Source organism: Phalacrocorax carbo, chromosome 1, assembly GCF_963921805.1.
Source record: "Phalacrocorax carbo chromosome 1, bPhaCar2.1, whole genome shotgun sequence".
Lineage (NCBI taxonomy): Eukaryota > Metazoa > Chordata > Aves > Suliformes > Phalacrocoracidae > Phalacrocorax > Phalacrocorax carbo.
This window is the reverse complement of record NC_087513.1, coordinates 190,069,003-190,086,489: the sequence shown is the minus strand read 5'-3', so window position 1 is coordinate 190,086,489 and position 17,487 is coordinate 190,069,003. Positions and strand designations below refer to the sequence as shown.

General features: G+C 38.8%; 1 protein-coding gene across 1 annotated transcript; it reads left to right on the top strand.

Annotated features, from left to right (window-relative positions):
* Positions 1-4,002: 4,002 nt before the first annotated feature.
* Positions 4,003-16,741, top strand: UFM1 (ubiquitin fold modifier 1). The gene is made up of 6 exons (XM_064440963.1): positions 4,003-4,107; positions 4,197-4,253; positions 4,883-4,940; positions 10,484-10,523; positions 10,946-10,978; positions 15,395-16,741. Coding segments are annotated over exons 1-6 (258 nt in total). The 5' UTR covers positions 4,003-4,105; the 3' UTR covers positions 15,463-16,741.
* The last annotated feature ends 746 nt before the right edge of the window (positions 16,742-17,487 follow it).

Here is a 17,487-nt window from a genome sequence, read left to right as displayed (position 1 = left end):
ACCTGCTAAAAAGCTTAATTCAGTGCTTTTTCAGCAAAGATTCTTGGAGGTTAAATACTCCTTATACAGTCCCAAACTGACAAGACTAAAAGCACGTTTTGGAGGTGGGAGATATTTTACTGTGTTAAATTTCAGATTTGATGCTTCCATAGAGCTCTTAGGATGGGTGCTTGTGTGGTAACCTTCCTCCACATGGGCACTTGTTTTGTAGGATAAAAACTGTGCAAATGGAACATGCACTCACGAATGTCAGAAATACATACAAAAGTTAAAAGGTTTCAAGAGACACTGTGGGCTTCAGAAGCAAAGGAGAAATCCTTCAGAAACACTGCAGCTTGATTTTTATGGCCAGACTCTGAACTGTGGCCATGTATACTTGTTGCTGGATGAGCAGGAAATTGTGATTCCCAGCTCTGTATCGCAGGGCTGCTCTAATTAAATGCTCACCAATATATTGTATCTAACAGAGACTACAAAAAAGGAGAATACAAGACAAAGAGGGAAGAAAAACCAGGCTAAATAACATTGCTTTAAACACAGTTCTCCAGCATACTGTACTCTACATTGTCCTTTACTCCTCTGCATGCCAGTAGAAAATACTATCAAGGAGCTTTTTCCCCCCATGTTGCATATAAGTAAAATTATGGTAATTAATTATGACAACTCAGAAAATGCTTATTAGGGAATTGGATTCAGGCTACAAGTGTCTAGTAAGGAAGCACCCCTGTATAAGATGTAACTATTTGAGAAACGAACACTTCCCTCTACCCCCCACTGTAATTTTACACGTTCCATCATATTTCCAGAAACAGACGCACCTTCTACAACAATTTTACCCTTTGCTATGAAAAGTGATCATCTTGCTCAGGCAGCTAAACACTGATAAATAGATCTTGGTAATTTTTTTTTTTGTTGTACTTTTTAAATTCCACTTCCTTTCTTATTGTTATTTTCCCTCTCAACACAATTAAACTAGGTCCAGCCAGGTGGCTACCTACATAATACAGTAGCTACTATGTATTGCAGTAATTTTCTCTCTTGCAATGCTGTTTACAATAGAGGGGTTTCCCTGAAGTGTTGTGAGAGGTATTTTAATCCACCTCAGTCACATTTTAGCATCCAGAGGGATTATTTTTTTAAATTTTTTTGCTATTTTCTGGTTTGTTTGGGTTTTTTTTACATTTCCCTGACTTCAAAGCTTTCTGTTGTACTAATGTGTTTACAAATTGCCAAAGAACCCAATTGTTTTAATTACTCAAATTGTCATTCTGTTTGTCATCTACAGAGCTAGAAAAGCCAAAGCTGTGTCTCATCACTATCACACAACATAATTAAGTGTGGTAAGTAAGAGCTGTAGGGAAAACAAACTGAATAAAGAACTCCAGTTTCTTCTCTGGTTTCACTCACGAAGGAAGGCAGGCTTTGCTGGGAGTGGATCAGTTCTTCTGGAGTTGATGAGAATGTTGTTGTGTATACACCCGTTAGTAAGACAGAGTCACCTCTAATCCATCCCTGGCTTGTTTGCAGACAGGACACCAAGTCCCATTGATTCTCCCAGCAAAAAGAGAAAATTCATGCATTCTCCTTCCTTTACTGGTTGTAAATTCTCAGAAAAAATAAACAATTATGGTAGCTTTTGAAAAAGGTTTAGACAGCCTAGCAAAATTATAAATTTCCAGCACTGGAGAGGTCTTATTTTTATGAAATCACTTGGATCACTGAATCTGCTTTCAAAGATCCTGATCCTGAAGGTTGCAGCAAATAAGGACACCATCACACTATTGATGCCTGCTCAGGATATACCTCCACAGCCATCTTAAGCTGACCTAAGTTGCAGTGTGGTATTACTGCCAATGAGACATGCTCCCTCATGTCCTTCTTTGTGCTGGTTCAGGAAGCTAACCAGACAAAAAACACCTAAAATGAAAGTTTAGGTTTTTTGCCAAATCAGTTCTCTGAAACAACTCTCTACCGGGTCACAAGTGCTGGTTCCTCTGTCTAGCAGGGGACAAGACCATGTGTCTAGAACACAGGACTACCCCAGCCTGGAGTTAGACTGTTCTCAGCAGCATTATAGCACATATATGCTCAATCCAGATTTAACCAAGTGGGTGCTAAAAGCAGCCCAGCTTCAACAGCATGAAGATTCGAGTGCACTTATTTCCTCAGAGGGAAACTCCTTAGTGAAAGGCAAGAAATGAAGCACTAAAAGAACTGGTCCTTTATTTCACATCTGCATTAATGCCCTTGGCACAGAAAATAGCAATGCATTAATGAAAACTGCAGATGACAGGGTTGTCTAAATCAAGACTTAACAACGTACAAAAATAACTGATTTTTGAAGAGGGCAAGAATAAATATGGGATGACACTTAACTACACAAAAGGCAAGGTTACATGCTCAGACATGAGTATTACTTATTTCTAACTTAAGGTGTGATCTCTTAGAAGCAGGGGGGTGAAAAAGCCATGAGATCACTAATGGATTACAAATTAAGCATGAGCCACCAACTTGATACAGTTGTAAAGGCAGATACAGTAACATAGAGGTAAATGCAGGAGATACAGGGAAATGTTAATAACCATGGTACAAGCTGCTAATGAGTTTCTTCTCTTTGTTCTTTTTTTTCTTTTGTTTTTCATTTTTTGTCTATGTTCAAGAGCAACACAAGGCTGAAAAACTGAATTTCATTGCACTGTGCCAATCCTTAGATAAGAAATTAGCGACTCCAATGTGTCAATTGCCTTTTTTATGGCATTTTTTCTACCTTAAGCCTAGTGAGACCCCAACTAAAGTGAGCAGAACACAATGCTTTGCCATGACCAGCCTGGAAAGTGGCATGTGATAGCACGCACCTCGGTCCACAGTGAAAGCTGTCCTTCCTGCAGACAGGAGAGACTGGAGAAAATATGAAAGCAGCTTGGCAAAATATTTTCTACAATGCTAATACTGACAGACCCAGGGTTGGATACAGTCATCACCTGCATTAACAGATGGACAAGCATTAAAGGCAAAAATTACTTTACACTTCCACACAACCTTATTTAGCCTTTAAAAGAAATTAGCCTGTCAAAAGCCACTCACGAACAGAACTGGAAACTGCTGGTTTTCTGCCATGACAGTACCCACCACTATCCAAACAAAACTCCAAATCTAGTTCCCCCATCGCAAGGAAGATGTGAATGATTTTGAATATTAAAGAAGATTCCTATAAAGGATTACAGGGGATGGGAATTGCTGTGTACTTGCATCCGTCCTGCCCTACACTACTTCACAAGGACCTGCTGACAGGTCGGTTTGAGAGCGACAGATAGACACGAGGCCTCAGGTAGCCAAACACAACAATGAGCCACTGCCACGTCTGCGTACGTATATACGCATATACATTTGTGTTACGTATATATACACATATATATGCACCCATACGTTTGTGTACATATATATACGCACATATATATAGATATGAAAATATACACACACACAGTTATATCTAAGCACACATTTAAACCCAGCAGTCCCCCGTTGGCATTCCTTCAGGTGAAGGGGGACTCATCTCTATGGAACGGCCCCGCCCCTCCGACCCCGCCGGCCCAGTGCGAGGCGCTCGGGCCGCCACCCGCCCGGCCGCCCGTCCTCCATGCCCGTCAGCTGTGCCCGGCCGGGGCACGCTGCCCGGCCAAGCCCCCCGGCCCGGGCCCAGCCCCTCGCCCCGGCCCGGCCCGGCCCGCTCCCTCCGCTTCCCCTCCAGGGCCGCCCGAACGTAGCTCCACGACGCCTACGGAAACGCGGGGAGTCCCGGTAGCTGGGTCCTACCTCCGCCACGGAACGGCCAGCGCTGCTGCCTCATTAGAAATCCTCACTGCCGTTCTCCGGTGCGCCTCGCTTACCCTTCAGCCTCTCCCCTCCCCGCCACACTCGGACACCGAAACAAAACATACCCCGCTCCCTCCCCCGCATCAGTCGGCAGGACATGTTTAGTTTTTCTTAGCGGTCAGGCGCGCCACGGACAGCTCACAAGGTGAAAGGGGCAGCGAAGGCCCCCTGGGGCGCCAGGCAGTGGCTGACGTGTCGGCGGGGAGCGGCGGCGGCGGCGCCGGGGAGCACCATGTGAGTGAGGGGCGGCCCCCGCGCCGCGCCCCCCGCGCCGCGCCCCCCCCCCCAGCCCTAACTCTGTGCTTTCTGCTCCCTCTCCCCAGGTCGAAGGTCACCTTTAAAGTGACGCTCACTTCGGACCCGCGGTTGCCGTACAAAGTGTGAGTGGCGTGGCGCGGCGTGGAGGGTCGCCGAGTGACGCCAGGGGGCCGTCAGAACCGGCGGCAGCGCCAACATACGCGCTCCTCAGCCGCGTGGCTGTTACTGGTCATCTTGACAGGGCTTTTGCACGCGCGGAAAAGGCATTTTGCGCCCTCCCTGTGGAGGAGAGGAAATGGCCTCAGGTTGCGCCAGGGGAGGTTTAGATGGGTTATGAGGCAAAATGTCTTCACTGAAAGAGCGGTCAGGCATTGGAAGAGGCTGCCCAGGGAGGTGGCGGAGTCACCGTCCCTGGAGGTGTTCAAAGAACGTGTAGCCGTGGCACTGCAGGGCATGGTTTAGGAGACGTGGTGTCGGATTGACAGTTGGACTTGACCCTAGAGCAACCCTTATGATTCTATGGAAGGAGGGGGGGGTTTTGGTGTTAATTCACCTGTCAGGACTTTTCTACTTTGTTCTTCTGCCATCTGTGTCTTTAGGCTTTGATCTAGACCTTAAATAGTACACACACATTTTTGGCAAGAGTATTACCATTGGTAAAAGTGAAGCTTTAATTAGTATTTTAATAGCAAATAAAGTTGCTTTTCAGTTTGTCTTAGCAGCCATGTATTTACTCACATTGTAATTTCAGGTTAAGCGTGCCTGAAAGTACACCTTTCACAGCTGTCTTGAAGTTTGCTGCTGAAGAAGTAAGTAGAAAGTGATGATATTGTTCTTTAACTTTTTGAACATTCCTGAAAGCAAAAGCTTTTGTAATTTTAAAATATAGTGGTTAATTCAGCACTAAGAACGCTCTTGTGAGGTACATGTGGACGCAAACTTTACTGGTGGCAGTGTGGGCCTGCTAAAACTTTCAGAATCCTAAGTTTAGCAATTCTTGCACAATTTACACATCAACAGCAGGTATTGACACACTTCCTGTTCTTCTTTGCAATCGAATTAAACCATTCTATAGTGATAACATAAAAATTTATGACAGTGAACATAAGTAAAAGATACTGCTATTGAATATTTACTATTTTAAATAGCTTATGAAGAATATCCAGAAAATTTTTTAGAATTTTTCGGGAAATTCTTAAACTCTTCTCACATTCAGTTCCAGTAATCGCTGACTTTGGAAGACATATATTTTTTGGTTATAGAAGGTATTAAGACTAGGTATATGGGCTAGATTCAGAAAACAGTGAGTGAGTGAGACTTGGATAACATGTTCTTTGGCTTCTGAGTGTTTGATCTTTCACATGGAATCCAAAACCAAGAGGTGCCTAAATTGTCTCTGTAATGTATTTGAAGAGGTTTCAGACTTGTTTCAGATTAAGTGTATAAAGATTAAGAGATGTTTGCCTGGGGGTAAAAAGTAAAATAAAGAGCACAAAAGCATGATGGCATTTTTCATCTAGTCAGCAAACAGATACAGCTGAGAGTCTGTTCTTGCAATTCCCTTTCTGTCCTCTTAGGAGAACTTGGGAAATTTGGGGTTGTTGAAGATTTCATTTGTTCAAGCATTGGAATGATAATAAAATAAACAGTTAGGAAGGATAATGGGCTACGTGTCTTGAGTCTCCCAATGTTGTTAGTGTTATACCACTATAACAGAAGTTCTTAGTGGAAACACAGCTTGTAGAGGGAGGTTGTGGGTTGTTTGTTCTAACTTTGCTTGAGCTGAACAATATATAGAATAATGAATGCTGCTAAACATAATTTCTGATTTAATGGATTTTTATTTACTATGGTTTATTCCTGATTATTTTTAATCTGAACTAATGCAGCTTTGCCATACATAGAGACCTAGACTGAAAAGTCTTAACAGACTGGTAGCATGAGGAACTGGGAAAGATTGGAGTGGGACTGAGTAGCTGGAGACACCAGGAATGAGGGGCCACTTCTGGTGGGAGGGTTGCCATCAAACCTGTTGACTTTGCCTGCTTGTGGAACCACAGTATTAGTCGGTGATAGGTTCCCCTGTGAAATGGATTTAGAGAAGAATTCATTACTTAAATATTCACAGTTAGCAAACCATTCTTTTAGTTGATGTGAGTATTTTGAGCATCCACAGGAGTTTTGCTGTTTGACCTCAGACCACTCCAGATCAGCAGCGTTTTACAAAGTAGTTGTAGGTATGTTTCGAGGCTCACAAGAAATATTGAAAATGTGTGATGGAATGTAAAAGAGCCCAGTGTTGTTAATGTTCACTAGAGTAAGTCCATTAAATGCCTATACAATAAACATTTTCTTTTGAAGAAAATAGAAAATACAAGGAACACTTTATTAATTCCCCCACCACAAAACAGTGTGAAGCACTTCTGTGTTAGCCTGTGTCAGTGTTAAGTAGAAATTAATAACATGAACGTGTGATTGATTTTTCAGAATATGGCACTGATTTTGGTTGTCATTGCTGATGTGTTACTGGAGCTTTTTATATCTCTATGACACCAGGCAAAACTAAATGCAAAAAAGACTCTTAGACTCTTCCCCAGGAATGAAGCTCCTTTGATCCTTTGTAAATGGGCATTGAAGAGAATGTGAGATAATTTCTTTCTCATATACGTATGGTTTTTTTTTCTGTGAACTGTATAGCTTAATGTTAACTTATGCTGTGCATTGTCATTCAGGTACCAGTTTCACAGTACCTTGTGTGAAACATATAAGGAAAAGATCAAACTGTAGCCCTGGATTTTGACAAAGATGTTACTTGGTCTCCAGGGGAAGTGCATTATCTCCTCGGTGATTAAAGCTCTTGGGACAGAGAAGGATTTAAGTTTCGGCTGTTTGGCCGTAGCAAGTTTCTACTGAGTCACTTTTCAGAGTCTTGAAGTTTGACCAAATCATAACCAGAAATCCCTGTAAGAGTAGAACTGTAGCCATGATATAGAATGGTTGTCTTACATACAAAGTTTCAGTCACAGTGCTTTGTCAAAACAGGTTTTCCTTCTGTCATCTCTAGCACATCATGTAAAGTTCATTGTACACAATTCCTGATCAGCAGAGCTGGAAGTGAAAGAAAAATGGATCATTAAATGGGGAGGTCTCAGGAAGTCTCAGTCATCTGTAGCAGTCTCAGCTCTTTCCAATACATACATTTGGCAGTGATAATATGGTTAATGCAAATTGAACTCTTTCCTTATTTTCTCTGTTCGTCTTACAGACTGTATATAAAAAATATAAACTGAAATGTGTAGAGTATTGGAAACACTACTCTCTTCAGTTTTTATCTATTTATAGTTCTTTCCACAGTTGTCATAGTTTATTATGATAGTGTTAATGTTCTCATTTACAATGTGTGGTATCTATTGGATTTTTTTCCTCCATCTGTTAGAGCTACCTGGTGCGTATCTCAGGTGTACATTTGCCCAATACTTACAAAAAACTTCTTATATTTGTGGAATTATTACTAAAATAGTCATCCATTTCCATTAAATAAAGTTATATTTTGTTCTTTCGTAAGCATGTATATTTTTGAAACTATTATTTTGTTATTCTAGTATTTGGTATTCTAATTCTTGATAGATTGGTGCTAAGATACTACGGTTAATGCATTTACCTGCTGTTCACGACACAAAAAGGAGATGAGCTTATTACTGTAGAGGATTTTTGTAATCATTGTAAAAAGTGAGAAAGGGATATAATTGTTGGTATATGATTGTCATCTTTTCCTTTTAGTTTGACTGTAGATACTGACAAATGTATTTTCTGGCATTGGAGAAAATAAGTTTTGTTCAGCCTCAGTTATCAGTTTATAAGGTTTTTAAAGCAAACAATCTCTTTCTTTAAAGTGCGTCATTTTGGGGCTGGATGTTACCCAATTTGGTTTTGAAGCAAGCCAGGGTTTGTCTACTGAATACAGAAAAACTTTGCTACTTGAGTATCCATTTGACTTTGTATCCCAGAAAGCTTGTGTATTTTCAGCATGGGAAAAATATGCTTAGCAGCCACAGGAAGGATTTTTGATTTAAGTAGTGAACCATATTGCACCAAACTATGTGTAATAATTTCCAACGGTAGTTTCCCTTTCTGTATTATACTTGTGATGATTTTCATGTGCCAAGTATATAGCTGACAACTATTGCTGTTTGGCCCAGTATTTTGGGCTAAGGTAATGAAGTGTTTTATTCTCTTCTAACACAGTACAATATAAATCAATAAGAGAATCTTGAACTAGTGCTTCACTGACTGATTGCCACACAGTTCCTGATATGCACCTAGTGTACCAGCATCAGATAGGTCCTCCTACTGAAAAGGAAGATGGCACAAAATCAGTAGAGATGTCCATCCTCCTGTGAATGATCCATTCCTTTCATGCACTGAGAGATGCAAGAGACAGAGAAGAAATGAGAACTTTCTAGAAGTTAAATTATGGGGATTTTTCTGATGATTCAGGATGAAAGATCCATCATATCACTTTTTTACAATGGGAAACTGCTTGTTGAAAGATAACTTAAGTATCAAGTTAGATGTATATTTCCTGCTTGTTCATGGTTTTTTGGGTTATCTTCCTTTACTTTTTGGATTGGAGATGGACTTATTCTAGGAGGCAGGACTTAATATGATTGATATTAATCCCACTGTTCAAACCTTATAAATTCATGTTCTCCTATTAAGTAAAAAAAAACAAAACCAAAAACCAAGCCTGTTAAAAGATTTCTCTGTACACTGCTAAGTCAATATTCCCAAAGTTATTGAACTTGAGAATGAAGGCTTGCTTTCTTCAGCATACGATATGTATGCATTGGCTGTTATGAGATAGCATATTATTTCTTACATTCTTAAATATGTAGCTCCTATTTTATCAACTTCATTATTCAAATCTTGCTCTGAAGACAAATTGTTACTTTCCTTATGGCCTTTCTACGATGGCACTAGTATCTAACTTATCTTTTGCAGAAATTACTGTTTTCATGGTACCCTGCAAGATGAAGAGGTGACATGATTTGTCTGTTGTGGATAAAAAGCTAAGAGAGAATAAGTTTAAAAAAAACTGCTAATTTTGTGTGTCTGGAGATAAGAAGAGCCAGTATATTAATAATTAAGTACTGTATCAAGCATGGTTTCTGTGAGCTTTAACTGTTGCTGTTAATGCATGGTGTTTCTGCAAATGAGACCTGGAAATCTTATGTTGAGCAATCAGAAAATGAGGAAAGCAAAACTAGGGAATGCCACTGAAAGGCATGGCTGAAGTGGCTTGTTCTGCAGATGGGAGAGCTCTGCAGGTCTTCCAGGGAAGCACTCAGTGTTTGCATTCATAGTTAGCTGCCCTTTTCTGTATGCAGTAGAGAGGAGGATGAAGTGATTTGTGAGGAGGTTTCACTGATACTTGCTCATTGCTGAGACACCAGTCTTTCATCTTAGGGGTTGTTAATTGTGCTAAGTAAAGGAAGCCCAAGGAGCAACCTTTGGTCCTCAGACCAACCAAGTAGCACTGACTGACTTGCACCCACCCTACCCTTTCTGTCCCATGTGGTCCAACCACATTAAATAGTGCAGGACTTCTCTCTGGCCCTGCCTGACGCCCTCTAGACCTGAGATATTGTTATTTTTGGCTTCCCTATCTCAGTTCAGATCTTCTGAAGTAGCTTGGAGCCTGTATGCAATGCAACCTTACTTGAGTAAGGCTTTTCATATTGTAAAACTAACTGCCTACGATGCACAGTGGAAGTGGAGTGTGGTGGTGATTGAGGGTACAAAGTGTGCTTGGGCTTGTGTCAGAAATTTGAGACAAGAGCCAGATCTGATGCAGTGCTGTTAGTGTTTCCTTTTGTAAGCAAATCCTGGAGTAAAACTCTCTTGGAGTAGTGCAGTTGGAGGGGTCCCAACAGAGCCAGGGAGAAAGCTAAGAAATTGGTCAAGATTAACCAAGATTAGCACAGCTAGTTCTTCCTTAACTCCTGGTAGACATAACAGTATGCTTCTTAGAAGTTCATTTCCATACATGTTTTAGGTATTACTTTATTTATATAATAAGAACTAATATTTCTTTGTGGATTTATTTAGTTGTTTAGTACTTCATATTTCACATTCTGTATTGAGGTGTCTAACCAACGTTGACTTTAAACCTTTATTTCGCTATATCTATAAATCTGAGGGGACTATTTTCTCATAATTTTTTGTACCCGAACCAGCTGAAATTATAATTGCTTTGAATATTCCCCATATATTTTCTGATTTAAGTATGTCTCTTACGTTATTTTGTCCTATTTTCTTTAGTCTTATTTCTTTTATGTCTTAATTCCTTTAGTTCAAAGTTCCTGCAGCAACAAGTGCCATTATAACAAATGGTAAGAATATAGTTTATATTTTTTAATAGTTTTTATATTGTTGTTTCAGTGAAGGTGTATTGGTAAAAGCAGAAGTGTCTTTTCTTTCACAACCTCTAGAGACTGCGAACTGCATTTAATAATATTACAGCATTATTTAAATTGCTTATGCATGGGATGAAGGTATTAAACCACTAATATTATTTATTTGGTTTTGTCCTAGCATATAGCATGGATTTTCTGTGCTGAAGGTTTCTTGTTAGCTCCTGTGATAAGGCTAGTTTTGATTATAGGAAATAGCTGCTTGAAGACCTGATGTAATAAATGTATCTTGGTCATGTATTTTCTTTTTTGAGCTATAAGTTTAGCCTAGTAAATTGTATTATGTCTGTTTCACCTTCCCCTCTTTTTTTCACTCTTTTTTAAAATATTTTTTTTCCTAGATGGAATAGGAATAAACCCTGCACAAACAGCAGGTAAGTTATTATTTATGAAGCCCAGTATTAAAAACCTCAGATTCTTTAATATTAAACTAATGCATAGCAATTGGGGTTGATTTAAATTTTAAGTTTTGATTTCTTAAATTGGAGAAGTCTACTGGGAGAACCCATCAGTTGGAAACGACGGTCAGTGTAGTGTGTAAAAGATTAAATCCACAGAACTGTTGTTCAACATTTATTTATTTAGGTCTGTGAAAAAAATGACACATTTCTGATCTTCAGGGCATAGCTATTTAGTGTGCAGTTTAAAAGAGCAATACTGTATTACATGTTACTGAAATAACAAGTAATAGCTCTATTTTTTCCTCACTATACCTACTGCAGTAGTATTTGCTATTTTAGCAGCACTTCTGATGATATATGCCTAAAAATAATACTTAGTTTTAGAGCAAGAACACTAGGCCCTTTGGGAAGCATGTTTTCAAGAAGAGAGGATCATCTTGTCTATAGCCCTCTTGTTCTCACAAAGGGACTCCAGGTGAGAAATCTCTGATTTCAAATGTGGAGGCTAGCTATGAGACAAGAGTTTATCCCTGTCACAGAAGAGTGTAAAGCTTTTCCCTCCTGAAATACATGGAAGTGTAGTACAGATGTTTAATTGTACTAATAACGCTCTGTTGTCTGGAAGTGGGCTTCTGTGGACTTCTTGGAATGCTATATTTTTAAATTAACTTGGAAATTATTACAGTAATCTAATATTAACCCATTTGAGACAAGAGTTATGGTGGAGTATCTCATTAAGAAAGATATACAACTTTCTACTATGAACATGAGCCAGCAGTGTGCCCAGGTGGCCAAGAAGGCCAACAGCATCCTGGCTTGTATCAGGAATAGTTTGGCCAGCAGGAGCAGGGAGGTGATCGTGCCCCTGTACTCGGCACTGGTGAGGCCACACCTCGAGTGCTGTGTTCATTTTTGGGCCCCCTCATTACAAGAAGGACATTGAGTTGCTGGAGCGTGTCCAGAGAAGGGCAACAAAGCTGGTGAAGGGTCTGGAGCACAAGTCTTGTGAGGAGCAGCTGAGGGAACTGTTGTTGTTTAGCCTGGAGAAGAGGAGGCTGAAGGGAAACCTTATTGCTCTCTACAACTACCTGAGCAGAGGTTGTAGAGAGGTGGGTGTTGGTCTCTTCCCCCAAGTTACTAATGATAGGACAAGAGGAAACGGCCTCAAGTTGTGCCAGGGGAGGTTTAGATTGGATACTAGGAAAAATTTCTTCACCAAAAGGACTGTCAAGCATCAGAATAGGCTTCCCAGGGAAGTGGTTGAGTCACCATCCCTGGAGGTATTTAAAACAAGTGTAGACGCGGCACTTAGGGACATGATTTAGTGGTGGACTTGGCAGTGCTGGGTTAATGGTTGGACTTGATGATCTTTAAGGTCTTTTCCAACCTAAACTATGATTCTATGATACTAGGAAATAATAAAAGTGGCTTTAGTGCTTGTGGAACACAGTCATCCAGTGAAAACTATGAATCTGATTTTATTCCTGCTTGCAGACATGATGAACACGTTGATGGAGACTTGCCGCTTCTCTGGGTTTTTTTGCAGGAAAAGTCTGCTAGGTCTCTTTCACTTGTGCCCTCAATTGTGACCACACCATTTATTATTTTTTTTTCAGATCTAAAGTGAGAATAGGAAAGCAAGGTATTATCAGCGTTCTTAGCTATGTAAGATAAATATTATGAAGTAAATCATTGCAGGGCACCTAATAGTATCTGATGGTTAGAAGAGCAGTTGTTTGATATTAGTTTGGGGAATTTCTTGGAGTTGTAAAAGGAACCACTTAAGTGTAGTGGCCCATTCTGAGGTCTGTGATTGCATCAACATTTGAAAATGAAGATCAAGTGAGTGTTAGGCTTTCTGCTCCACTGGAGGTTTCTGTCCTTCCTGGGCTTGCCTTAGGACACCTGGGTTATAGTTTGACAGGTATGCTGCCTCAGGCAGACTCATCAGCTGATGCTGTCCTCATCATGGTCCCATAAATGAGTGTATTAAAAACAGATAATAAAACTAATAATTTAGTTTAGCTACTAGATCATCACCCACAGGTCAAGCCATGTTTTCACAAGACCACTCAAGAATACTTAGGCAAAACAGGTAAAGTCAGTTGCTTAAGATATACTTGATGCTGTTTCTCTTCCTCAAAATATACTTCCATTTTGTATCATGTAGCTCAAATTAATTATAGCTTAAACCTGCAAAGTAAATGTATTTAGGAGTATTTGACTCCTGACTGAAAACGTCCATATGGTAGTTCATCATGCTTGCAGCTATGTTTATGGAATTCACATATCCAGTTGATTTGCTTTAACTCTCCTAGGTTTTCATAAATGTTGGAATTATTCAGTAGTAGTATAAGACAGCGTCTCATACTCAAGGATCAGGAAAATGAAAAGCATCTAGATGCAAAATGTTTGCATCACAGGCTTAAACTTACCTGCAAATGTAAAATTAAGGACATGGATTGCACGTGGATTTTTTTTTATTTTTTTTTTTTACATAGAAGGTACCATTGCCCTGACAATGCTGTGTGATGCTGTCCTTAAACTGTGTGGGGAGGGGAAACCCCAAACAAAAAACAACCCTCCCCCCAAAAAAAAAAACCAACTAAAAATGATCGACACCAAACCCAAGACCCAGACCAAAATCCCTCCTCAGTTTACAAGTAAACATATATAATTTAGATATAACCTTATGTTCAGCCTTATTAATTGATATCTCAGAAACTTGATAGGGTAAAACATACTATTTTTTTCCCTTTCTTTTTTCTTTTTTCTTTTTTTTCTTGCATATGTTAAAGTTCCTGTAGATTGAACAGTTACTTTACTCTTCACAAACTTCCCAAAATAAGATGATCTAGGAATAAAATTTTAGCAGTCCTTGGGGATTTCAGAGGTTTTGTACTCTTCCACTATTTCCTCATCTTTCCGAATAAAAGTACTCCTCAAGTGTGACTTTCATTCTCCCTACATGATTCCCTGCAGCAGGGAAAATGAAAGCTGAAAAAGCTAGGCTTACCACTTAATTCCTGTATTGATTTCAATTTTCAGCCCTCAGTAGTTCAGGGAATAGTATGGCATAACTTTAATAAAACCACTGTGATATTAATGGTGGAAACAGAGTGAGAGGTGGGGTGAACTGCTGTCTGCATGAGATGCAGCTGTGGCCTGTTTTAAAATTTTAGCGGTTTATGATGGCCATTGCAATATGGATACTTTTCAACTAGATTGGTAAGGTTGGTTCTCTGGTTTGCTGGTGTTGCAGATTTGCATTCAGTGGGTTTTGTAGATCTCTCGGTGTGTGGTCTTGGCAGAGCTCTAAAAACAGAATGTCCTCGGGTAACACATTCTTTTGAACTGATTTTGTAATACTTTTTATGATGAATAAGTAGAATGGTTTTGATCCTGATCCATGTGCTCAGCTCTAAAGTGAAGTTTGAAAATGGGTAGCTTTGTTCCGATATGCTAATAACTTGAACAAATGATAAATATCGTTATCTTCTTTTATGAGAGCACGCTACATCCATGAAATGGGGTGCTTGGGAGAGAAATACAGTTACTCTGTTTTTACAAGTCAACGCAAAGATGAATAAGAATAGGTAGCTATTATTAAAACCAGATATTGTAGAATTGCATATAGTCTGTTTCCTGCAGTAGCCAGTATGAAGTTAAAAAAAAGTTCAATATAATAATTAAATAACACATCACTTTTAGCAATGTGGTTTCATTTTCAAATGTTACATGTAATAGAAGAGCAACCTGAATGACAATCCTGAATTCATGCAGAAAATATTCTAGACATCTAAGTAGTATGAAAATTACCTATTTCTAATATGTCCTCTAGAAAAGACTATCATGATTAAGACTATACAGTAATGAATATGAAGTTCAAGATTTTTTTATGCTGAAATGAGACTGACTTATGCTTGGATACGTGGAGAGCCTTCCTGAAAGAACAGTACCGTTGAGGTTCTGAAGTTAGAAGCAGATAAATACTGAATGAAGGAGAGAATTAAAAATTAGTACATGCATGAATGACCTCAAGATAAAAAATAATAATTATGGAGAAGTAAAACTTCATTTTCTGGTCTTGAAATTATGATGGCATATAAGTGAAATCTGACATTCAAGTATGAAACTGCTAAGTTCAAAAGGCAATACCTTGGAAGTCTTATTAGATAACTTTAGGTCTCTTATTTTTATTTTAAAATAAGAGCTCTCGGAAGTAAGGATAAAATGAAATTCCATGGAAACGTATTTCTGGTGTATTAGAAGAATTACTACAAAGATGTTCAACACTGGCCTGACATTATTCTTTATATGTTTATGCTTGTTTAGGTAACATTTTATTTAGTTAGTTGGTAACACATTCTGTTTTGTTTGTTTGTTTAGGAAATGTATTTCTAAAGCATGGTTCAGATCTACGGATAATTCCCAGAGATCGAGTTGGGAGTTCTTAGTGTCTACTGAAAGCTTTGGAATAAGTGACGTTGCCGCGCAGCAAAGGTCTATTTATTTTGGAACTCCAAAATGCAGCTAATGAATTGGCCTTTTTTTAAGCTAGCAAAAATTACTTCCCAGGATTTGTTTTTTTAAACAAAGATAAGGTTTCATTTTCTTGTTAAAATATATTAACTCATACACTGATTCTTCCTTGACTAGTAGAAGAATGGGCTGATTCCATATTATGCTCCTGAAAGAAAGATGGATTTCTCTGTAGGTGTTACTGACACCACAAGGGTAAACACACAGCCACGATCAATAGATATTTAAAGTACTGGATATTGTTGAGCCTGCTTTGTGGAAGGACGAACTGTGTTATGATTTTGCTACACAGAAATTGTTCCTACTGAGTGCTAGAACTTCTGGTTTTTTTTCCTTTTTATTTTTATAAACTTCCTTCCATATTTAGAGGAACAGTTTTCACGTGGTTCAAGTATTGAGCTCAAATAAAAGGCAAGTTTCAGGGGTTTATTACTCAAGTAAGTAAATAATTGCCAAATGTTCCAAAGTAATTATAAGATTTAATTGCTGCAAATATTTTACATAAAGGGCAAAACTGTGTGTTAAAACTTCATTTGACCTATTGTGAAGTTAAATTAAATGCGGTTTCAGAGAATTTGAGACCTAATCTCACATGAAGTGCCATCAGCTGAGAAGGATTGCAGTGTAATTTGGGAATGTGTAGGTCACATACTGGTCAAATATGTCATTCCTTTTTCGGTAAACTAATATCGGTTCTTTCGAAAAGTCTTGTTTTGTTACTGTGTGTTACATGGGAAACGGCGTAGAATTCACTGAAGTGTTTGTGTTCAGATTATACGCTTCTTGTTTATACATTGCCGAGGTAAACTATCAGTGCGTACTTTAATTAGAGAAATCGCTGCTTTCCTTGAACTGGTAATCTACTTTGTGATTTAATATATGTGGCAAAATCTTATCCTACTGCATTTTTTTCTGTCCTACTGAGTTTAACAGAAAGAACAATGGGCAACGTAGTCCTTGGTTAAATGAGTGTTGTCACAAATACAACTGTCCTGTGCAATAGTTGTACTCTAGAAAGATGTTCAGATAATGTGTCAGATAGTGCAGAAGTACAAAATGTGCTTCTGAGTGGGTACAAATTGAGTATATGGAGAAAAATGATATTTGACTACAAACATTTTTCAGCTCTAAGATGAATTGTAAAATTCTGGATTTTCCTTTATTTTAATAAACAGTTATAGAAAAAAGTGAAAACCTTGTTCTTCTCTTATATCTTAAGTAGATTTTGACAATAATTAAAAACTCTGCCCTTTAACCTTCTAATCAACATGCTTTGACATCCATTTCAAGCCAAAAGATTGTTATTCTGCAGAATTCTACAGAACGCTGCCGTTAGGGCAGAGAGCATGGTATCTATAATTCTAATGTCACGATATAATTAGGATTAGCCAAATTAACTGCTTGTAATTTTTGTCTGCAAATCTCTTGACTGAGTACCTGAAAAACCACCCGATACTGGAATATGACAAACAGGAACCTTTTTTTCCTTTTTTGTCTAAAGGTGCAATATAGTTTTCAAAAGGTCATCATGGTTAAATGCATTTTGAAACTAAGATGCTTTGATGTTTATGTAAAGGAGGGTTGTGTAAAAAGAATTTCAGATGGGGGCTAACATTTCTTAAACTGTCATTTAGGTGACAGCATAAAGTGTCACCTAATAAATGACATACTGGCATTATGACATAAATGGCATACAATGACATACTGCATTGCAAGTAGTTTATGTAACATGCAAAGGATCTGTGCTTTTAATTACTGGTCTTCATGGTACTTCTTGTATTCATTACACCTTTGTCTCAGGATGGTCTCTAAAATCTGAATGTAACTTTTCCGTTTGGTAACGAGGCTTGATTTTGGTGGTAAAATGTACTTAGCAGATGTTTGCAAGTTGTTTGCTCTGAGCAACCTGATCTAGTTGAAGATGCCCCTGCTCATTGCAG

Coding starts and splice junctions, on each gene's coding strand:
- UFM1 (XM_064440963.1), top strand. Junction 4,941..10,483: donor TGAAGTTTGCTGCTGAAGAA/GTAAGTAGAAAG, acceptor TAATTCCTTTAG/TTCAAAGTTCCTGCAGCAAC. Junction 10,524..10,945: donor AAGTGCCATTATAACAAATG/GTAAGAATATAG, acceptor TTTTTTTCCTAG/ATGGAATAGGAATAAACCCT.